A 23,118-nucleotide genomic window follows, 5' to 3' on the forward strand; every position below is an offset into this window, starting at 1 on the left:
CGAGGTTCAGTTACAATCAGCTTTTAAAGACAAAAACCACAAGCCTTTGGGAGGGGTCCCTATTTTGTGACCAGGGGTATGTGACTACTGACCAGGGAAGTAGGTGTCTTCCTGTTGTAAATTCCTCAGACCTTGGTGTGAGTTAATCATCTCTCCCTAAGTAAATGGTGGTTATCATCTCCTTGTTTCCCACGAATCTTGTTTGCCCATCTCTGACGCCCTGGTCAGTTCGTCACAGGTGGTCAGCAGCCCGGAATTGGCCTTTTGTGGGTTTACAGCCCCTCTGCAATTAAGGTTACTAAACCATACATCCCATTTTGTGGTCTTTCAAAGGAAATGATAAAAGCAGGACTGGAGCGATGTTTCAGGTGTTAAGAGCATGGACTACTCTTGCCAAAGACCTGACTTCAGTTTCTAGCACCCAAGTCAGGTGGCTCAGGACAGCTCCGAGCTCCAGGGGATATGACACCCTCTCTTGGCCTCACCGGATACCCATGCCCACCTTTCCCTCAGAAATATACATATAATTAATAATAACATATTTTAAAATGAGATTATTGTTACTATAGGACCACAGAGTTCCTGTTGTTTTATGTATGATAACAAAACAATATAGCTAGGGTTTTTGTTTTGTTTTTTTTAGAGACAGGGTTTCTCTGTGGCTTTGAAGGCTATCCTGGAACTATCTCTTGTAGACCAGGCTGGTCTCGAACTCACAGATATCCACCTGACTCTGCCTCCCGAGTGCTGGGATTAAAGGCGTGCACCACCACTGCCTCTTAGGTTTTAAAAATGATGAAAAACATGACTATCCTTGTTGCTTCTGCTGGGAAGGGCAAGTTACCACTGACAAAATTTCAAGACCAAACATCTCTTTGTTTCTCCTTGTATTAGCTCCGAGTCGCCATCAAACGGTTACAGACCAGGCTGTGGTTTCTGGTGAAAGTATTTAGTTCTTAGTTCTTGTACTGGGGGAGCTGAGGCGGTGGCTCCTCTTTCCTGATGCTCTCTTGGTCTCAAATGATGTTCAGGTTTAGGGCTGTCTTACTCGCCTACTGCTGTGACAAAGCATCACGACCAAGAGCACGTAAACAAGAGAGCATTTAATTGTGTTTAGTTTCACAGGGTTAGAGTTCATTATGGTCATAGAGCAAAGGCCTGGCAGGAAGGAGGAACAGCCCTGAGCTAACATGTTGACCCATAAATAAGAGGCGGGGAGAACTAAACCAAATTGGTGCAAATCTCAAAGTGAAACTTCAAAGCCTGTCCCAGTAACACATCCTCCCTCCGGCAAGAGTACTTAACCCCTTCCAGCTGGAGATCAATCATTCAAACATAGGAGTCTGTAGGGAACCATTCTCAACCAAACCGCAAGAGCCATTTTCTAGTTATTGCTCGAAAAACTTGAAGATAGTTGGTGGTAATCAGCTTCACTGGTAATCACTGTGACCACATAGCTGAGATAGGTAACTTAAAAGGAAAAGATGGTTTATTTTGGCCCATGGTTAAAGAAGTTGTAATCCATGATTGAGTGGGTGGTAGCTTAGTACATAAATGTGGGAACACGTGGCAGGCAAGAGTCAGAAAAAGAAGAGGTCAGAGGTCCCAATATCCCCTTTAAGGACGTACCTCTAATGATCTCATTTCGTTCCACTGGGACTCCAACCTCCTGAGGTTCTACCACCTCCCAAGAGCGTCACAGACTAGCAACCAAGCCTTCATTCACAGGGGTGTTGGGACAATACTTCCAAACCAGAGCAGCACCCAAAACTATCCAAATTCATCTCAACATTGCCAAAGATACCAACTTGATTTAGAGCAGTACTAGAGGAGTGTTTGTTGTGTTTGGTTTGAGCAATTTGAGCAAGCTTCTATTCATAGATTTTTCTGAAAGCTTTTCAGAGAAGCCTCGTGCAACTCGGTCACCTTCCTCTTGGTACCTAGCCATGTACCAAGAACACAGTGTGTTAGAGCATAGTCAAACATATCAATGGGCACTCATTGGTTTTTTTTGCTGTTGTTGTTGTTTTTTTACTTCTTTAAATAGTATTGGCCATTATGAAGACAACAAAAAAGAAAACTAGAGCTCTCTGCTCTGTGAGCATTCTTTATATCTTCCTTGGACTTGGAGATTCTCAGTCTTTCTCCTAATGAGCATTATTTCACACATCCGAAAGATACTTCCGATTTCAATTTGGTGCAATCAGAAGTTGCTCTTTGGAAGGTCTGGGAGCAAGTTACCATGGAGACGTGAAAGATAAACAGTGCTCCAGAGCCATCTTTGCAGAGGCTTATTTCTCCAAAGGATGGTGGAGGTCAAGGGGCAGAGCAGGAAGCTCAGGGGGTGATTAAGGGTAGAATTATTGGTGTCCCTCCCGCAAATAGTTCACTAACCTTCATAAGGTTGAACTCCCATTCAAATGATTTTAAAATAAATACAGGTGATGAAACCTGAGGGGCATTGGCAGTGTGCGTGAGCCCTTTAGAAGCAAAGGCACCCAACTTTCCCCACAGATCTAGTGAGATTATCAGGGTAGAGATGCTTCATTGACAAGCTGGCATCCTCACCGGGCAGTGTTATCATTATCTCACCAGGAGAAATGAATGCACTTTCCGACTTCATGTTAGAAGCTGCACTTTCCCCCAGTTATTTTGTTCTCATGCAAATGCTTCCCGCTCAAGCTGTTAACATGAGCTCACCCTTCAGCATCCGCAGGGCATCCTTCTGTCCCTTCTCACATCAGCTAATATATTGAGAAGTTAATCTTGTTGCTGCTTTGGAACATGACCAGAAATCAGCCCATGAACAGACCAGGTTGGAAATCCTACTGCTTGCAGAAGAGATGGATTCCTTTCAATGACGCCTTTACTGCTAGAATGAATGAGCTGTCTAATGGGAAGGCACCTTAAAGAGCCTTTGGGTAACAAAAAACAAAAACAAAACATTTTCTCACATGGGAAAGGAGGCACGAAGCCACCTAAAAGTTACTATACAATGCCAACTATTTGGATGACATAGGCAATAATTAGGAATCCAGGTTTATATTAGAAAAACAAGCCCCCCCCCAGGGCCAAATTGTAACATTTACGTTTGTTGTAGCATCTGACTTATTACGGGACTCCTCTGAGCAGTAGTTTTATCAACTATGAAATAATGAGCGGCCAACTTAAGTGTGTCGTCAGGTTAAACATTGACAGCACTAGAACAATGTGCTTGTAAGCAGGAAACTTTTTTATTATGAAGCATGCGTTTTTTGTTTTTTGTTTTTTTTTGCAATATATATTTCTCTCTCAACTGGGCACTACTCTATAAAAATGTGCTTTTGAAATTTACCCTTATGCGAATGGGTATTTTTGTCTGCATTTGTGTCTATGCACGAAGTGCCTGTGGAGGCCAGAAGAGGGTGCTGGATCCCCTGAGCCTGGAGTTAACAGACAGGTGTGATTTGCTAGGTGTGGGTGCTAGAAATCAAACCCAGGTCCTCTGGAAGAGCCACCTGGTGGTCTTCACCACCCGGCCACCTGTAGCTCGTGCGCCTGGCTTTCTGATGCTAGGAATAGAGAGTGCATTAAAGTACCTGTGCCACGGCAGGGGTCAGTGAGCACCACACGGGGCTGTGTGTGATGTCTTCCCACTACAGTCCTGAGGAATAGGTAACGACCACCTCATGTAAGCAAAAAAGAACATGCTCAGGGTTGGATGGATGGAAGGAAGGAAGGAAGGGAGGGAGGGAGGGAGGGAAGGAGGGAGGGAGGGAGGGAGGGAGGGGAAGGAGGGGAGAAGGAAAGGAAAGATAGGAAGGAAGGAAGAGCAGAGCCTGGATTTAAAAAGCCAGCCCTGCTCTGCCATACACTGCTGGCTGGAGTCTGACCTGTCTGTAGTTGGTACAGAGGTCACCTTAGCACTGAGTTATGTCTGCACTTGATTTCGTGTGCTCTCTGAAATGGGAGATGGTCCAGGAGAACACAGTGCTACTCACTGCCAATTCAGCCTTACGCAGGACACCCCCGTGCGTTGGGTAATTTGCAAAAGACACTACTGAGAAACTTCTGAGAGTACGCTAAAGGAAGTCTGGCAGTCGACCACATCTGAGTGATTTCTGGAGGTCCAAACAGCCAAGTGTGATGTTTGTTTAGACTTACACTGGATTAGGGGCCCCTGCCATTACTGAGACCATCTGGAGAGGCAGGCAAGTGGTTACTTTTTTTTTTTAATGTTTTTTGATTCCCAGGAAACCCTGTATGAAAAGAAGGAACAATAGCTCCGTTGAGTCAGCACGGTTGGCCGTTACTGGCTTTCCCAGCTTCCAATACCTGCACGTGTTAATGTCCTATCCGACTCCTGCAAAGATAAATTCAGATCCTTGGTGATGGGTTTCATGACGAGTGGAGGTCTGATTTGTCTGCACCTGATCCCATTGATTCTCAATATGTTAGTGAGATATATTTTGCCAGCTTCTGGTTTAGGATGTTTCTATGCAATTCTGTGTACAGATTTTATGTGGACTTGTGTTTAGTTCTAGGGGGAAGGTCAGGTGTAGAGTTGTCGGGGGATCAGTTGTTGAGTATGGCTATTGCTTGGAGAAACTACCAAACTGTTTCCACCAAAAGTTTCTCCTTTCTCTACATACTTACTAACACGGCTCCTAGCCACGTTCTTTATTCTAATCATTTTGATGGGATGAAACTATTGCCCTGTCTCATTTTGATGGGATGAAACTATTGCCCTGTCCCTTTGTTTCGAATGTTCCCAAAGATACTGAGTGTCTTCCCATGTTCTTAGGAGAAATGTCTGTTGAACATGAGTTAAATCCTTGAGAATTTAGAACGTCTTCTCAAATAGCTCTCCCCTTGAGGAAAAAGTCCCCATTATAGAGAACTACAGGTGTGACCCCAACAGCAGGAAGGCGTTCCTGCCAACAGCCCTTCTGCGGAAAAGGCCAAATCACGTCAGGATTTAGAGGCGGCTCCAGGGGCTAAGGGTGTTTGCTTTGCATAGTGAGTACTGGAGTTCAGATCCCTGAACCTAACAAAGAATGCCTGCAATCCCAGAACTTTTGAGGAGTGTCGAGGAGGCAGGACCGTTGGTTTCTGGCTTCCCGTGTGACAGAGAAGGGAAAGACCCTACCTCAAAGGGATAGGCACAGTGACAGGCAGACACATGATACCCTCTTCAGGCCTCTGAACATGTGACCTATGTTCACATGTATTCTGACACAGACACACACGTAAATCTTAACATAAAAGAAACTGGAGTTGTTTGGGGTCTCTTTAAAGTCAAGTGGGCACAAACATTACAAACTGTACCTTCGGCCTCAAACTTCAGCATTTTACTATTGACGTAAGAATGAGGTTTAGCTCAAATACTTGGTGGGTTGTTCTGCCATCCAGAAAAATCAAGATGTACATAACACAAGCACCTCCTCTCCTAGGGCAGAGAGACCCACACATCTGCCAAACCTATTCTGTGTCTTGGTGTCAGAGACTGGTAAAAAGTCTCACAGTCGCAGCGGCCATGCTGTGACCGTGAGATCCATTTTACGGGTGTTTGAAACACTATATTTATTTGGTGGTGTCCGTTTGTTTTTTAAAAACACTTTAGGTAAGGTCTTGCCTTGTGGCCTCAATCTCTTGTTCCTCTCTCAGCCTCCTGCGTGCTGGGATTACAGGCATGCACCGCTATGGCTGACAAGTCTAATTTCTTAAGGCTGCCAAGCCCTTAAGGATGATAAGCCATGCCATTTTCCTTAGTGTGCTGCTGTCCCTTGCATTGCAGTTCAACCGACGTGAAAATCTCACACCCCCCCAGTCTGTAAACAGACCGCTTAGTCACCGTCTGGCAAAGCACAGAATAGTTTCCATCCTATGGCACTACCCAGTTACACTCAACCATCCAAAGCCCTGCTGACTGGGTTTTCTGCACTCGGAAGTCTTTGAAGGGTAAATTGAACTGCAGCTTCTATAAGTCCTTTCATCTTCCTGTCAGTACTAAGGGAGAAGAGGGAGCCCTTGTTGATAGAGAGCAAAGTTCCGTTTGGATGTGTTTGTTCTAACTTCGGCTTTTCATTCCCCCCCCCCCCCCCCTTTCGGTTAACTTGCCTGTCACAGGCTAATGACGGTGAGTTTAACTTTCTCATGGGCCCTTTAGTTTGGAACATTATGAACCTAATCATGTTTAAATTTCTACCGTTCTTTACAAGTAAACAGGAAATGATAGGTACGTACAGAACAAGCTTGGGATGGTAATGGTGGTGGTGGTGAGGTCATTCCGTCTGCTCTTTCCCCTGGTCGCTGGGTTCCCATTTGTGTCTGGCACCGTGATAGTTTGAGAACACTCCTGGTACAAAGTGACAATATAAATGCTGACTCAAATATCATATCAGAGACGCCCTGGAGTTCAGCAAGGATAGCTGAAAATCCCCCATCAAGTTTGCGTGTGTTCTCTGTGCCATCCAGGACTGTGAGGGGAAACAACCCACCCGTTACTCAGAGACACACAACAAAACAGTGAGGGAGATCACAACCACTTCGTGGCCTTGAATCCCTATGAAGATTTTCCATTTCCAAGGTGTTTCTGTATGGGATGGTCACCCCAGAGTATGGAATGAATAAATGAAACTCCCTCCACACGACAGTAGAGAGATGTGGTTCAAGAGACACAGTAGCAGGCAGAACTTTTAGAAAATGATTTACCAGCTCTCTATATATTAGATATATATTAGAAATAGCATCCTCTTGTGCATTTAAGGGCATGTGTAGATGGAATTCAAGGTACAACAGACTGGGAAAATTGAGAGGTGAGAACAGAGAGAACTGGCTGACAGGATTGTGAAATAATGTAGCTAGGAATCTTCCATGCACTTGACTGTTGTTGGGTAGACTTGGGTCCATAAATTATCTGGCTATACTTTGAAGATTAATTTCTTGTGTGCAGATTTGCTATTTCTGTTCTCCCTAGTTTTTTTTTTAAATGTCCCCCTATATGAAGTACCTGCCCTTCCTCAAACCCCAGTGAAGTGCATGGGCCAATAAAGGTTGTATTGTGTGGCCTTTCATTGACCGGGACGACGGTGCCCAAAGCACCAGTTCAGTCCAAGGATCTGAGGTAGCAGCAACACGACTTTGCCCTGAGTTTCCCAAGGTCCTAGGGAGGCAGCAGTAATTTGACTCCCAGCATGATGTGACCTCAAAGATGGAAGCCATCCCAACCCTGTGCTTGAAGAGTTCCTATATGTCACAGGATACATTCTGTGAAGTGTGTTACCCATGGGCATGCTGCCTTTTCATTGCTGTGACGAAACGGCATAGGGGAGAGAGGTCAGGCTTAGTTTAGAGTTTAGGATGTTCCAGTCTATGGTGGCAGAGGAAAAGTGGTTTCCCTCACAGCAAGCGGGAAGGGTAGGAGCCAGGGAACACACTCCTTAAACATTTGCGGTGACCTACGTCTTCCGAGAACTGTCTAAAACGGTGCCACCAGCTGAGAACCAAGCCTTTAAAAGATGAGCATGGGGGGGGCATTTTATATAGTAATGCTGGGGGAAGTGTGTAGTAGCATTACTAACATGAGTTCTGAATTAAGTTTACATTCAAAATACCTAGTTGGGGAAATGAATGACCAGGCATTCTTGGTTTCTTCTCTGGGAAATAGGGATGTTTGAGAGTCAGTAAGTTGAAGCAGATAACGCCGACTATTAGGCAGTAATGGTGAAGCCATGATAAGTAAGCCATGTTTACTTATCGCACCACCCCGAGCACATTGCAAATAACTTTCCTCGGGAAGCGTTGTTTGTGTTTCTCGGAACTGTCTCTAGCGGTCAGCCTGATGTCGTTGCGGTCGGCATAGATACAGTGTTGACCATGAGGCATTTCGGAGTCTGGTACAACGCAGCATCACAGTGGGGATTCTTGCTAGCATCCTATGCTGAGGAAGTGAGGATGACACCACCTTCCTATAAACTTTGGAATAACCGGCATTTCTTTGTGGTCGAAGATTGAAGACGAACTCATGCTGGCACCGGGATTTGCAGCCCCACCCTACCTAGATTATTCCGGATACCACCAGTACATAGAGGACAAGCTGCCTCCAGAAAGCCCGGCACTGTATGGCCTTCACCCCAATGCTGAAATTGAGTTCCTGACAGTGACGTCCAACACACTCTTCAGAACACTACTGGAGATGCAACCCAGGAATGCAGTCAGCAGTGAGGAGCTGGGGCAGTCTGCAGAAGACAAGGTAAGGGGGGGGGTCTTTCCTTGTTCTGGCCTTTAGAGTGAAGCATGCCAATCTTAGGCATGAGTCTCTGTTAAATCTTTCACCTGTGCAAGCAGTCAAACAGGTACCACCAAGACCAAGGCATAGAACATTTTCAACTGCCCAGGATGTTCACAATCCTTCCTGCACCCCCAAGATAACTAATATCCTGACTTCCATCTTTGCACATTGACTGGTCTTGAACTTTAAATACACGGTCTGTATGATACTTGTTATTGCCAGGCTCCTTTGGCTTCACAGTGGATTTGGGAGATCCACTCACCTGTTTTGTCCAGATGGCAATGGCTTCCACTTGTGTTTGATCCTAGGACAGCTCTCCCTCGCTCATAATTTCAGGGCTGAGTCACCCTCACTGAGGACTACCTCGGCAAGGGGCAGGGCCCATTTCCTGAGCTATGCAGCTGGCAAGGGGAAGTGTGAGCTCTTTCACCTGTTGCAGGAAGCAAGGGCCACGAGGAGTAAGGAGGAGCATCTCCCCCCCCCATACCGTCATGACAGATGTGTCGTGGAGACAGCTCTCCCAGGCTCACCCACACCTCCCCTAACGGGGTTGGCTGTATTGTGCTGCCCTGGTGAGCTGCAGGGCCTGCTCTCCCAAATGTTGCAGCTAGTGGGGGGGGGGTCAGGGACAGTATCATACACACTATCTTTTTCTTACAGACTTGCACTCTTTGTTCTATCTACATGGGTATCCTTTGTTAGATGTATGAATTACAGGTATCTCCAAATCTGTTGGCCTGTTCCTTCACTGTGGGGAGGGGGACGGCTGCACCTGCTGTGCAGCCTGTATCCGAAAATGTGGCGAGGGCGTCGGGATAGATGATACAGAGACCAATCGGTTGCGTTAAGAAAACTTTATAATCAGCTTAGGAGAACTTCCCAAGAAAAACGCTTCCCTCCAGAAAAACTTCAGCCATCCATACACACACAAATCTCCAACAGACCTCTCTTTTTCCTCCTGGCTGGTGGTTAAATCTCTGACACCAGAATCGGGAACAGCAGGGAGCAGCTACTAGCAACAGGCCAGAGGTTGTAGTCACCTTTGGAAGTTGCACAGTCTATCCCGAGACTTCATAAAGTGTGGCAGCCACTGTCTTAGTTAGGGTTTGTCTCGATGTGAAGGCACACCATGACCACAGCAACTCTGATGAAGCATTCACATGGGGCTGGCTTACAGTTTACAGGGTTAGCCCGTTATCACAGCAGGAAGCATGGCAGCATGAAAGCAGAAATGGTTTTACATCTGGACAGGCAGGCAGCAAGAAGAGGGAGTTAACACCAGTCCTGGCTTGAGCACTTGGAAGCCTCAAAGCCCAACCCCAGTGACACACTTCCTCCAACAAGGGAACTCCCCATAAATGCCAAGCCCTATGCACCCGTGGGGCTCATTTTCAGCCAAACCACCAGCACCATGAGCAAAAATGAAAGTCTGTGTTTCAACGATGTAGGTTAAGAATATCTTGGATGACATTTTGGAGAGACTTCCGGAAGAGTTCAACATGGCGGAGATAATGCAAAAGAACCCCAACCGAAGCCCGTATGTTCTTGTTTGCTTCCAAGAGTGTGAGAGGATGAATGTTCTCATCCGGGAAATCCGTGTCTCGCTTCAACAATTAGACCTGGGTCTGAAGGTAAACGTACAAGAGGGACAAGACGGGGTCTTGCCACACCGGAGGGTACTCACGGCAGCCTTTCTTCTCTGTGCCAGGGAGAGTTGACGTTATCTCCAGATGTGGAGGCCCAGCTGTCTGCCTTGAGTTACGACCGGGTTCCAGACACATGGAATAAACTGGCTTATCCGTCTACTTACGGTCTGGCCCAGTGGTAAGTGACCGTCTCTACTTCCACTGGTGGCTGTAAACATCTGCACATGGGCATTCCCCACTTACTCCTGCAAGAACTTTTGCTCCCCGACCATAAATCACCAGGCACACTCTACGACTAATGTCACATGAGGTCCTCCAGCATTCTGCTTCAAAAGCAGGTCGGTTCAGTTAGGTCAGACCAGGATTCAAATTCTCTCACTTACTAGATAACTGACCTTTGACAAAAACACCTAATCTCCCAGTCTTCATATTTCCACCTGAGGGGAAAAAATGTAAACAGAATTTCCTCCTTTATTCGAAAGTCCTAGAAGCTACTCGAGTTTGCCTGTTGGCATTCTATTCCCTTTATTTCTAAACCAATAATTACAAATGCAATCATAGGACTTTAGAAAGTATGTAGTATAGTGTATAAAAGCAGACTGATTCCACAAAGGGTGGGGTGGAGGATCACAGCAGGTGTCAAAGCCAGAGGTAGAACCTAGGATTCCTGAAGGCTCGTATGTTTCATCCCAAATGCTCTGTGGCCTTGGGACACCATTCAGAGAGCAGCACAGGACTCTAATCTGTTCCTTTTTCAAAGTGAAGCTCTTTAATTCTGATTCAGGAAGAAACATGACAATCTGGAAGATGCCATTAGGATTCCAAATGAAAGCATGTTAGGACCCTGCCTTACTTGGCTGCTTTTCCTGTTGTGATAAAACACTTTGACCAAAGCAGCCTAAGAAGGGGCAGGAAAAGCTGGTTTGGTTTAGCTCAGGTTAGCTCACGGTTTCAGGACACAGTCATTCATTTGAAGGGACCCTCAGTGACAGGGGCTTGATATATAGCAACAGACAAGGGGTAGAGCAAGGAGCTCAGCTCGCACACATTCAACGTTTTTACAGTCTAGGATCCCAACTCGGGGAACAATGCCACCCATATTTATAGTATGTTTTGCCCATGTCAATTAACCCAATAAAGGTAATCCCTCAACAGGCATTCGCAGAAGCTAAACTCACAGGTGTTGTCTGTGGGCTCCTGTCCTGGGTGATCCCAGATCCTGTTGACAACTAACAGCCTCCAAGGCACCCACATGTTGGCTGTGGGGGATGGGTACTGCTCTGGCTTGCTTTCCAGATTAACAGTCTACCTACTTACCACTGTCCAGGCAGAAACCTAGAGGTAGGAACTGAAGCAGAGACCAAGAAGAACACTGCTTATGAACCTTATTTAGTCCCCTCAACTCAGCCAACTGGTCAACCTGATCTTGGCAAAGTCTTCATTTGCGTTTCCCTCTCCCCCGATGACTCTAGGTTTGTTATCAAGTTGACAGCACAGACCTGAGCATAAGGACAGTTAAGTGGCTCCCGGAGGATAAACACAACCAGGAGAGAGTGTGTACACCTCAATAGTTTTAACATTATTAATAAGTAATGATAAGTAAAAGTGGAGGATTTGCACTTAGTTACATTTTATGCATATTAGTTTCTTTTCATCGTCTTACTCTGCGCTTGGTAACTTCTGTATTCTTACCCACCTGGGTTGTTTCTAACCTTGTCTCATTGTGCACTTACCTCCATACCGTTTCTGCTTAGAGAGGATTCTTTGCAGTGTAACACACTCAATTTCCTAGACACAACCTAAAAATCAACACTCTCCCCTCTTAACGTACCCCGGAGCATGAGCCTCCTTGTAGATGATTTATTTATTCTGCTGGTTGCTCATCAACAAACTGCTTTTCTTCCCATCTTTTGATGCACACACACCCCACGCACACACACACAAGCTAGGAGGGCATCAGATCCCTTGGAACTGGAACAGGAGATACAGACAAGGCTATGAACTGTCTCGTATATGCTAGAAGTTGAAGTCAGGTCCCCTGAAAGAGTATGCGAATGCTTTCAGTTGCTCAGCCATCTATTCAGGGTCCTCCTGCCGTGCCATTTTAACATTTCTTTTCACCATAACACTACTGCCAGAGTTTTTTTTCCACCAGGCTCGCTCTCTGTGTGTGTGTGTCTGTTCCTGTTACTTAAAGGCACGTACCTTCCCCTTTCAAATAATTATTCTGTGTGGAACACTCTCCTACTCTTCCCCCTTTGACTATACCTTCTCTGGCAACTCTGGAATTGTAACAGTTATGGGGACAGACAGACACACACACACAGCTGCATTTCTACAGCATCCTACACAACGGTGGTATTTGCCAACCCCGTTCAAATGGATTTTTTGGGCCATCACTGTGTACCTCTAGAAGGATCTAATAGCTGGGTAAGAGACTGCACTGCCCATGCTGCCTAGCATTTCCTATTCCTAATGGTGCAGATACAAACTCTCAACAGGAAGAAGCCGGATCTGCGCAGGGGCACCACCCTGTCTATCATCTGAGAAGGCGGCTTTTTCTTCCCCTGGGAGTGTTCCGTGCTCCACAGCCCCTCATCCTCCTGGAAGATACCTGACTTTATTAATAAGCAAGTTCATTCTTCCCTACCTTCCGTTAACCAGGTTTAACGACCTCCTCTCGCGATGCCGAGAACTTGACACCTGGACGCAAGACCTCTCCCTCCCTGCTGTTGTGTGGCTGTCCGGCTTCTTCAACCCCCAGTCCTTCTTAACAGGTATGGCTAGGGGGGCAAGGTAAGCCATCCTGCCTGGCTTCTGCAACACAGTCTTCAAACAACCATCGCAGAGCCCGGGTAGCAAGCAGAGGACGTTCTAGTTAGGAAAGGAGAGAGCCCCCTCCAGGCACAGCCCCGGTGGTTTGTCAAGAGCCAGGCTGTAACTTTCCCACAGGCTGTCCCTTGTCATACACACAGGAGCGAATTGCCGCTCTGGTATAGTTTGTGACCACAGAGGCAAACGGGTCCTGCAAGCTTGTTTGCCCAGTCACACATTCTTATCTGCAATGGCTTGTAGGAGACTACAAACAGGTTTTTTTCCCCTTCAATTCTTCTCCCCACTTTTCCTCCCAAAGCAATCATGCAGACCATGGCTCGAAAAAACGAGTGGCCACTGGACAGAATGTGCCTGACTATTGATGTGACCAAAAAGACAAAGGAAGATTACGGCCACCCCCCGAGGGAAGGTGCATACCTCCACGGGCTCCGCCTGGAAGGTGAGTCCGCTTAGGGACGCATGCGGAACTGTCTCAGGTGATAATTAGCTCTTGCTCTCCCCGGCACACGACTTAAATATCCGGGTATGCGTTTAACCTTGTGGCACTCAGGGTGGTGACTGTTATTGAAACTGCACACACATATATGTATCGTCAGATGGTGTTAAGTCCTGCGTGTAATTCCTAGTATTCTGCTTTTCGCTACTATCAATTCAAACTCCCACCCCCCCACCCTTTGCTTCTAAGCCTTTATTGTGTATGTAGAGTCCAAAAAAAAAAAAAAACTTTTCAGAAGTTAGGTCTCTCTAACTTGTTTTGAGGCAGGGTCTCTTGTGCTGTTTCCTCCATACTCCAGGTCAGTGAGCCTGCAAGATTGATTTTCCTGTATCCACCTCTCATATTTGATGGAGGGATGCTTGTGTTACAGATGTGCATTCCCACATCTGGTTCTGTCTTCGGGTGATCAGGCTGCCATCACCTTACCTTTTTACCCGCTGAGCCATCTTGGTGGCCCGCCCTCTACTTTCTAAATGCTCTCAGCAGATGTGCTCCTACTACTCTACAGCCAGATGCCTCCAAGCCCCGAAGATGGCCTTGACCCTGTGTGTCTCCATTTGTACATTTATGCTGCGGGACACCTCATCACAGTGAAGCACGAGCCACAGTTCAGACAGTTCAAGGCCAGGTAGTGAGTGACCTGGACTTCCAAGCTAGTTAAACGCAGTGGGAAAGAATGCTACAAAAGTTGTGCTGCTTGTAGTTTCTAGAGTGCTATTAAAGGGCTTGGATTTGTGTAAAACGACTAAAACCATTAAACATCTCAGCCATATATATATATATATGTATATATATATATATATATGGAGGCTAAAGATAGGTAGGTGCCAACGTGAAAAAAAAAAGCAGAACATTTATTGCATCAGACAATTAAGAGCATTGGTACAACACAGCTGTTGTCTCTCCACCACAGGTGCCAGGTGGGACATCCACTCCGGAGTCCTTGCTGACTCCCGCCTTAAGGAGCTAACATCCACGATGCCCGTCATCTTTGCCAAAGCCGTAACCGTGGACAGACAGGAGACCAAGCACACCTATGAGTGCCCCGTTTACAAAACCAAAGCGAGAGGCCTCACCTACGTGTGGACTTTCAGGCTGAAGAGCAAAGAAAAGACAGCTAAGTGGGTGTTGGCAGGGGTGGCTCTGCTGCTGGAGGCATAAATGGCCTTGGTACTGCAAAACTTAGATTTCCTCCTGCCCCAGCCAGGGCAGTGTGAGCATGCTTTAGTGACGGGGCCGCACGTTCTCGTTAGAACGTTAATTCTTTCAGAAGGGAGGATAGTAGTATTTAAACAAAAAACAACACTGAAACATCTACCTGGGATATATATATATATATATATATATATATATATATATATATATATATATATATATTCGTTGATTTTAGCTCCCTCCACCACACCTACCCAAAACACCACGGTGGTTTATCCCTTACGTTTCCCTAAAGTCTCAAAAACAATGCAGTAAGGGGGTCCTATAAAAAGTGAAATCTCTAAAAAAAAAAAAAATGGTAGAAGCAGCAGGCTCCAGGCAGGTCCTGAAGGAAGAGAGGCAAGCGTACCGCGGCCTCCAGCGTCTATAATAACTTGGTCCATTTGTGTTGTTTTTTAATAAAAAGGACACCGTACTCACAGTGTGTGGTTAATTGCACTTGATAGTTGAGAGGAACATTCTTCCGATATAAGTTTCTAAAGACCCAGAATTCAGTATCTAGAGCAGTATGTCTAGGATAAACTACTAGGTGTCCGCTATGGTCACTCCGCAGCCTCTGTAAAAGAGCGGTGACTGGGAGAGAGCCCGTACGTCCAAGGTCAGGCGTCTTCCTTGCACCTGTACCTGAGCTCTAAAACTCTGCCCCCATCTAATTTGTGCTTTTTAAATCTTCAGCAGGTATTTGAAATACAGATTTCTCTGCTTTACTATTTTTCCTGAGAAATCTTTTTAAGCATATAAACTATTTAAAAAAAAGAAAGCAGTCTTAGGAACGGTAAATTCCAAGAAACAAGCTTCTGCGAGGTTCAGCTCTGAGGCTAGGCACAAACAGCAGACGTCTCTCGTGGGACTCTGGCACACTCCGAGCGTTCCTCCTCCTCCTCTCAATGGTCGTCTACAGCTGCTTCTGTAAGCTGAGCGAAAGACGGAGAGGTGTGTTCGTGAGCAGCTGACCAGAAGCAAAGCGCGGTGAAGCGGCATTTCTAGGTCACGGTGGTGCCGGGACACCCGGGGGTGTGTATACCGAGACACTGGGCTCCCCCCGGCCCGAGTGCAGAATGCAAAGAAGCGTGTCTCAGGTCACGTGCACGCTAACTACTTGACAGCACAGATATAGCTTTAAAGAAAGCATGAGTGCAGTTTCACACCTGCAGTCCAACTCCCTGGCCCTTCAGGCTGTGGAGACCGGTGTTATTTTTACTGGTCGTTCTTGTGTGATTTGCTTGGCTCCACAATTGGAGATTAATGGCCCGACCGCACTGTGGAGCTGGGTACACTTCTCTATCAGAGGAGGGATTTCTTTAGGCCCGAGCCTCTCCAGTATGGATGGATGGACGGACCTCGAGGTGGTTTCGACAGATTAGCCGAGGAGAAAGCCAGGGCCTACGGGGTCTCCCGCACACAATTGCACTGCTGGAGACTTACCTCTCCAGGTACTCCTTGACGTTGTCATAACCGTAAAACTTGGCCAGGTGAATGAGAATCCCAGTGGCACAGCGTCCGTCTCGCTTCCGGCAGTAACTGCAATTGCAGATCCCACGGCAGGGAGGACATGTCCACTCCTAGGAAACAGAGAGATTGTTCCTTTTGTCCACGTCCTACGCTGGAGACTTGGGTCAAGCCTCTCCCCTCCAGCCACTAACACATGGTATCCCTCCTCAGTCAGAGTGTAAGAGGGGCTACACACAGGGACCCCCGCGGCAAGAATGACCTTCCCATGTCGGCTAAACAAGGAGACATCTGTTCTAGACACGGCCAGATATCACTGAGGGAGAGCTATTAAAAAAAAATTGAGCTTGGCTTTTATGTCTGGGGTTGTATGCTGGGGCCTAGCCCCCACAGGGCCTCTGAGTTATTTGTCAGCTGATATCCACAGGTGCATCCTGTTTTCTAGTCCTGGCTTACTGCCCCCACATTGCCCCACCGACATCAACATCTAGCATGAGGAAAACACGTTCTCTTCCACCTGGGTGGGGTTTTTCCACTGTGCTGTAAGCCTGTATATATGACTGCTCCCTCCTACAAGAGAGAGAACTCTTAGCACTTGCAAAATAAACACACACACACTCTACTGGCAATAAAGGCAGCAAATGCATCTTCTTAGTACAAACAGCTGGACATCTGGTCTTTCTTTTCCCGATACCTCGGACTTGCTTGTGGCGTGGGCGCCGCAGCTGTATGTGAATCACAGGCCACACACTGGCTGTGATTTCTGGGAGTACATGTTTGGCACAAGATCCAGGTGAGAATTCTAGCTCTCCACATATATATGTGTGTGTGTGTGTGTGTGACCTTGATGTCAAGCCGCTTAGAACAGTACGTCTGGAAGCGGGAAACGGCGTATACACCCACGACTGCAGGAGAAGAGGTCAAAGTGGGGAGGCTGAACACAGAGAGACCCCCAAAGCGGCATTAAGTGCAGGTTCGAGGCGGTACTTACAAGCCTCGATAGCCTCGAAACTGACATTTCATTTCCCCTAGGGATCTGAAGCATAGCCAGGATAAACACCCACCCCAAAAGGTAAATTGGGGCCTGAGGAAAAGAGCTCAGTTGATGGGAAGGGCCTTAGTGCAATCTCCAGATCTCGCATGCAAACGTCTGGGTAACGGCAGTGTGCACTGGGCAGGCAGAGATGAGAGCCATCTGTGGCTGGCCAGCCTGACTACTGACCTTCTAAGCTAGCGAGAGACTCTGTAGAAGATGTTCTTGATAATGACAACTGCCTCTGCAGCCAAGTTGCACACACATTTTTGTTGTTACAAAATGGATTAGTGACAAATGATGTCAGCAGGTATGAGACACTCTGCATGGCTCTGGACAGCAGGCAGCACACTTAACTGTGCCTCACCCCCTGGACAGGCCAAGGCAGATAAAGTAAAAATCACTGCGCTAGAGGGAAAGGACCCACCGAAATCAACCCTGGTTTGGCTATTGGAAATCCCTGTGGGACCTCTCCACCCAAACCTGTCAGCCACCTGGTTCTCTTCCCAGAAGGAACCACAGCGCTTCATTTTCCCCCCAGACTTAAGCCGTAGGACGGGAGGAGACATAGAGGAGTATTACAGGGGCCCCCTGGATTTGCAGCGTTTATAACAAATGCACACACTGCTCCTACCGGATCCAGCAAGGCTGCCCGCACATCCTCCCCGTAGCGATTCCGCAGGCACGGCCCGCAGAACTGTCCCCGCACACCGCCACAGTCCTGGTTCCGGCACACCGTCTTGGTGTCAATGGTCTTCTGCCGGCACTGGTGGCAGGTGTTACCCTACGGAAAAGCAAAAGGGTTGGACGTGGGGTTGGTGGTGACAACTCATCCAGACGTTTTTATACGTATTACGGCGTGCAGGGACATGGCCTCGTGCCCGGAATCTAGCAGGATCGTCACTAGGGACAAACGATGGTGACCTCCAACTTCAAGCACTTCAGTTCTGGGGACAGATGAGGCGAGGCAGGGAACGCAGAGGGGACGGAGCCATCAGGAACAGAAGAGAGACCAGAAAAAAAAAAAACAAAAACAAAAAACAGGAAGAGACAGCAAAAACCCCAGGAGGGGACAGGTAACTTAAGCAGCATTGAGCCCCAGGTAGCAGGAGTCTGGCTGTAATCTCGTGCTGGAGACCTAGAGACCATCAGTGTTAAATCCTTGTTTTGAAAGGTTGGCATTTCAATTGACGTTCTACTATTTTATAAACAGTGTTGGGCAAACAAGACTGATGCAGGTTATCATCTGGAAAAAGTAACCCAGTTCATACCAACCAGAAACTCGACTTTATATACTGTGTGTATGTGTGTCTCGTTCTCCCCCACCCCACCCCAGACGGTATTTAACATATGAAACACATACGTATGCTTTCCTAGCCCAGTACCTACCGTCCAGGACACATACCCCGGGGAGCCGTCTCCCATGAGCAGGAACACTAAGCTAGGCTTAAGGAAGACGGCGCAGGAGCAGAAGGCCCGAGATGCCGTTTATAAAACGGTATCAGACTCCAAACAGCAGTGTGTGGGGCCTTCGGTGGCGGTCAGCCACGCACGCCTTCCTGAAGGTGCCACTTACCAGCACTCTGTCATAGACTTTATCACGAACGGTGACGGCAACATTTTCCAAGTCTTCTTCAGTGATGTCTTCCACCGAACGACAAGAGACTCGGTGACGCCGTCTATACCTCTGGCATCTCCCCTGCAAAGAAAAGGAAAACAAAAAACAGGGGAGCCTGGCACTTGCATCAAGACACTGAAAATCAGAACAAAAGTCTTAAGCATGCTTAGAGATGGAAGGTTGGCCGTATCTCCTTCGTCTGTATGGTCCTTCGGTGGACTCCGGCCCCAGCCCCCAACCCCTAGAGGGCACCGCAGCATACCCAGGGGCTGTAAACTTTGAGGAGACAGGGAAGTGACCTCGAGAACCACATGTGAACAGCCAAGCCCACATCTGGGGTGGCTCCTAAATTTCCCTTCTTCCTCAACAGAGCTCAAAAGGGCCAGTCCTGAGAGGAGGAGGAACTCTGGCACCTTCCACAGCGCAAAACCAAACCTGGCGATCCAGGCCAGCCAGGCAAGTGCTCCACCCCCCCTGAGCCATCCATCCCAGCTCCTCAGCTCATTTTACACAAAGGACTCTCAGGGTGACCTGCAGCTCAGCGCCCCCGGGGTCTTCTCAATGCAGGCTCCCACATGACTACGGTGGAAACTCACGTTCTCAGCTGCCGGAGGCCTGCTGACCCAAGACTACACAGCAACCAGCACAGCATAAGGAAGAGACTCGCATTTACGGGGACATTGGCTTATTAGTCAGTAAATACCCCACTAATTGTCTTCCTTCTTCGGAAACTGTAGAGCTCTTCGGTGAGCTTGGCGGCCGAGAAAGTAAAGTTTTCCAGGGCGAACTTCTCCGGGGGCCGGGCACTCCTGGTTGGGTTCACGCGCCGTATGATCTGTCCCTCCGAGAAGGCCCGTCGTGACGTTCTCCTCTTCTGAAACCAAGGGCACAGACAGATACACCCAGGTCCCCCTGAACAGGAGAGGCTACCAGTTCCTACAGAGCCATGACCCGTCTGAGAAAGAGGAGTTTCACTTACAGAAGCTGAGGTTGGTGTTCGCACGGGGAAGAAATCCGGCACCGAGTTCAACTCCGCCAACAGCTGAGCGAGCTAAGGTTCGGAAGAAAGGGGGATCTGATGTCAGTCGAGGAGACATCCGGAGGCAACATCTCTCAGCTACCTACTATGCCCCCCCCCCTGATGCCATTGGTCACCTGGGTCAATGCCACACTCATTCCTTACGTATGGGGACAAAACAGGACACAGTGAAGACAGTCGGGAGCATAAGGTCTTGGGGCTGCCACTCTCTTGGCAGACCCTGGGCCACATTTTACACGGCCGAAACTCAAACGTCAGCACCCCCAAAGAAGGGTTCCCTGCTAGATAAGTCTCAGAGCTCCCGAATCAACCAAAATACTTGCCGGGCCTTGAGTGGCGGCACACTCTGTAATCCCTGCACCCAGGGTGCAGATGCTCGGGCACTGGGGAGTTTGCGACCAGTCTAGGCTCCCTGAATACGTATCTCAGAAATTCCTACCTCCTTACATAAATTCGATACCACCCCCAGACAGACAGACAGCTAAGGCCAAGCAACAGACACTAATGTGCACCTCCCCCAGCACTTTAATTGCGATTTTTCAGTTTTAGATTCACATAAACATGACACCACTGAGAACAACCACATGAAACGTAGTTCTTAGTGAAATGACGCAGATGGGTGGAGTGCTACAATTTCATTTAGCCAAGCAAATTTGTTTCTTAACAAAATTCACTAGCGTTGGTGGCACACACCTTTAATCCTAGCACTCGGGAGGCAGAGGCAGGCGGATCTCTGCGAGTTCAAGGCCAGCCTCATCCAGAGTGAGTTCCAGGACAGCCTCCAAAACAATACAGAGAAACCCTGTCTCGAAAAACCAAAACAAAAAAACAAACAAAAAAAATTTACCCATAGCGGACTTTGTTCTCTTATTAGGCACAGGCCTAGATGTTTAATATTACATTAGGTTTTTCTTAAAGGATGACTTTTAGAAAGTCATTAAAAAAAGCTGGGCAGTGGTGGCGCACGCCTTTAATCCCAACACTTGGGAGGCAGAGGCAGGCGGATCTCTGCGAGTTTGAGGCCAGCCTGGTCTAAATCCTGTAGCCAGAGCTACACAGAGAGAAACTCTGTCTCAAACAAAAACAAAGACAAAAAGTCAAAGTGGAATAAAAAAATTACAACCGGCAATTAGCAGAATCTTCTAAAAATTCTGTCAGTGTAAAATTAGGAGGAAAAGAATGACATTCCAGGATTAGGATGACTTATTGGCCACATATAAAAAACACAAAACATGTAGGTTGAGCTAACCAAGGCATCACTGAATCAGAAGGCCTTGGGGGCTGGTAACTATAGGTGTTGGGATAAAATTACCACACATGGAATAGGGATGATGTAGGCTAATTTTATTGGGGAGAAATCACTTAAACAAAAAACCGATAACCCAGGGTCAGCGCTCCGAGCATCCCATCTCAGCTGCCCTCCCAGATCCTACTGGAACCCCAGAGAGAGCCAGCCTGTCCCCTCTTCAGGCCTAAATCCCACACGCCCCGCCCAGTATGCACCCGTGGCCACGCCCAAATGGGCACGGTCAGTGCCACAGGTACCTAGTAGGATATCTCCCCTACATGTGGGCCTTTCTCCTTCCTTCAGATGATGTCTCTGAAGGAGTGGCCTCCAGACAAAAGCCACCTGCCTGCTGCCCACTGCCACTCTCCCTGGGCTTGGTGACAGCCCAGTTCCTGTTTACCTCTGTCTTCTTGGAGTAGTGCAGCTTGGTCAGCCCCTCTCTGCAGACAACTTAGAACTCACTCAAGCCCCCTCAGCCCCAATCCCGCTCCTTGAATCTTCCCATTCCCAAACCAGAGCTAATCATGTAAACAAACGCACCCCGGAGTACACCTTCCCTCCAGAGAGCAAAGCTGTAGCAGCATCTGCCGGGGGCAGCCAGCCACGGTTCCGGTGCCCTGAGAGAGCTTACCATGGCCTTGTTCTCCTTGATATTCCTGGCCCTTTTCAGCAGAGCGTCTGAATTCTCCTGGCTCTCGGCCTTGGAGTCATCCTCGGACTCAGAGGCAGTGTCTTCCCGTTCCTTGGCCTGTCTGCTGCTTTTCTCTCTTCCAAGAGCAGTCTTGCTGTCCAGTGAGTGTGAGCTATTTTTACCCGGTGTTTTTGCCAGTTTTTTGGTGGGGAACTGAAAGGCTACTCGGAGACCAAAACTGCTTCTTGTGGACCTGCTCCTTCTGGGTGTGGCCTCCTCTTCATCTTCATCTTCCTCCTCTTCCTCCTCACTCGCCACAGACGCTTTGCCACTGCCGCTCAGCTCTGACTCCACGAGCTAAGGGACAGAGAGAAGGGGGAAGACAGTCTATAGCCACCTAACAAAACTAAAAACCAAACCACTGTGGTACAGAAACGATCAACACACGTATGGGCCCTGGGTTCAATCCCCAGCACTAAAAATACACACACACACACACACACACCCCACACTCAATGAAGAAAGTGTTCCCACTATACCCTCTGGACTCTAGTCAAACACACGTGAAGTCTGCTGATGAATACATCAAAGCACAGGGCAATCGGCTGGTTCGTAGTGCAGGACCGAGGGCAGATTCCCCAGGACCCTGATAGGCCTGTGCCATCCTTATAGCCAGCAGAATCCAAGCCAGGAGGCAGAGGCCTCTCCGCTTTGCTCCACAACCCTGGTTTGGTTTGGTTTTGTTTTGTTTTACCAAATTAACTTCAAGACTAAGAATATGACCTCACACCCTAGAAGAGAGTTTGAAGGAGCATGTTAACCCCCAAGACAGACTTAAATAGATAAGAGAAACTGAGGTAAAATGGGTGAGATGATGAAGGCCACCTAGGACATACCCCTGGTCCCCAAGGGGTAGAGGGATGGCTTCCGCTAGTAGAGGAGCATAGGTAGCTGTGGGCCAGGCAAGACCAGCTCTAGAACGGTGAGTTTTATATTATTTGTCTTCTACCAATAAGTAAATAAATGGTAGATAGATAGGTGACAGATAGGTAGGTAGATAGAAAGACAGACAGACAGACAATGCCATCTTTTTACTTGTAAGGTAACACGTCAGGGTAAAAGGACAATTCAATGCAAGACTAGAAACACTGCAGCCCACGCCCCTGTGTTGGCCATCACCATGGTTACCTCTGGGTCACTGCTTGCGTTCACCTCACTCTCCGTAAATCCTTCGAAATCCTCAGCTTCTGAATCTGTGTCCTCTATGAAAATCCTCCTTAGCTCTTCAGTGAGGTATTTGGAATGGAAACACATGCCCTGCTAAATTAAAAACACACATGAAAGCCAGACACGGTGGTACAGACCCACAGGGTCCCTGTACCTTGTGGTGAAGATCTCCCTGGGTACTGGGGTAAAGGCCGAGGCAGGATTCCCACCTACACAGTGAGACCCTGTCTCAAAAGTCAACTACCACTGCCACAACACATTCATGACGAGAAAGGGGGAAAAAAGTCCTTCTGTGTATATGTTGATGAATAAAGCACTGTTGGCCAATAGGGAAGCAAGATGGGCGGGACTAGGAGTCAAAAGAGAGGA

General features: G+C 47.7%; 2 protein-coding genes across 8 annotated transcripts in view; one reads left to right on the top strand and one right to left on the bottom strand.

Annotated features, from left to right (window-relative positions):
- Positions 1 to 14,879, top strand: part of Dnah11 (dynein axonemal heavy chain 11) — a 308,279-nt gene extending 293,400 nt beyond the window's left edge. Inside the window, exons 77-82 of the mRNA XM_040742314.1 lie at positions 7,991 to 8,233; positions 9,721 to 9,903; positions 9,981 to 10,096; positions 12,583 to 12,695; positions 13,052 to 13,192; positions 14,163 to 14,879. Coding sequence (XP_040598248.1) covers positions 7,991 to 8,233; positions 9,721 to 9,903; positions 9,981 to 10,096; positions 12,583 to 12,695; positions 13,052 to 13,192; positions 14,163 to 14,410 — 1,044 coding nt within the window. The 3' untranslated portion in view covers positions 14,411 to 14,879. The remainder of the gene's footprint in view (positions 1 to 7,990; positions 8,234 to 9,720; positions 9,904 to 9,980; positions 10,097 to 12,582; positions 12,696 to 13,051; positions 13,193 to 14,162) is intronic.
- Positions 14,083 to 23,118, bottom strand: part of Cdca7l (cell division cycle associated 7 like) — a 47,767-nt gene continuing 38,731 nt past the window's right edge. For 3 of the 7 annotated variants that reach the window (XM_021235549.2, XM_021235551.2, XM_040742313.1), the window contains 9 exons: positions 22,711 to 22,842; positions 21,523 to 21,879; positions 19,544 to 19,615; positions 19,268 to 19,438; positions 18,523 to 18,645; positions 17,581 to 17,730; positions 15,890 to 16,026; positions 15,613 to 15,804; positions 14,083 to 15,378 (listed from right to left, as the gene is read on the bottom strand). In XM_021235549.2, coding sequence (XP_021091208.1) covers positions 15,636 to 15,804; positions 15,890 to 16,026; positions 17,581 to 17,730; positions 18,523 to 18,645; positions 19,268 to 19,438; positions 19,544 to 19,615; positions 21,523 to 21,879; positions 22,711 to 22,842 — 1,311 coding nt within the window. In that variant the 3' untranslated portion in view covers positions 14,083 to 15,378; positions 15,613 to 15,635. The remainder of the gene's footprint in view (positions 15,379 to 15,612; positions 15,805 to 15,889; positions 16,027 to 17,580; positions 17,731 to 18,522; positions 18,646 to 19,267; positions 19,439 to 19,543; positions 19,616 to 21,522; positions 21,880 to 22,710; positions 22,843 to 23,118) is intronic. The other 4 variants (XM_021235550.2, XM_040742312.1, XM_021235553.2 and 1 more) reach the window with 4 other exon arrangements.

This window comes from Mesocricetus auratus, unplaced genomic scaffold, assembly GCF_017639785.1.
Source record: "Mesocricetus auratus isolate SY011 unplaced genomic scaffold, BCM_Maur_2.0 Super-Scaffold_15014, whole genome shotgun sequence".
NCBI lineage: Eukaryota > Metazoa > Chordata > Mammalia > Rodentia > Cricetidae > Mesocricetus > Mesocricetus auratus.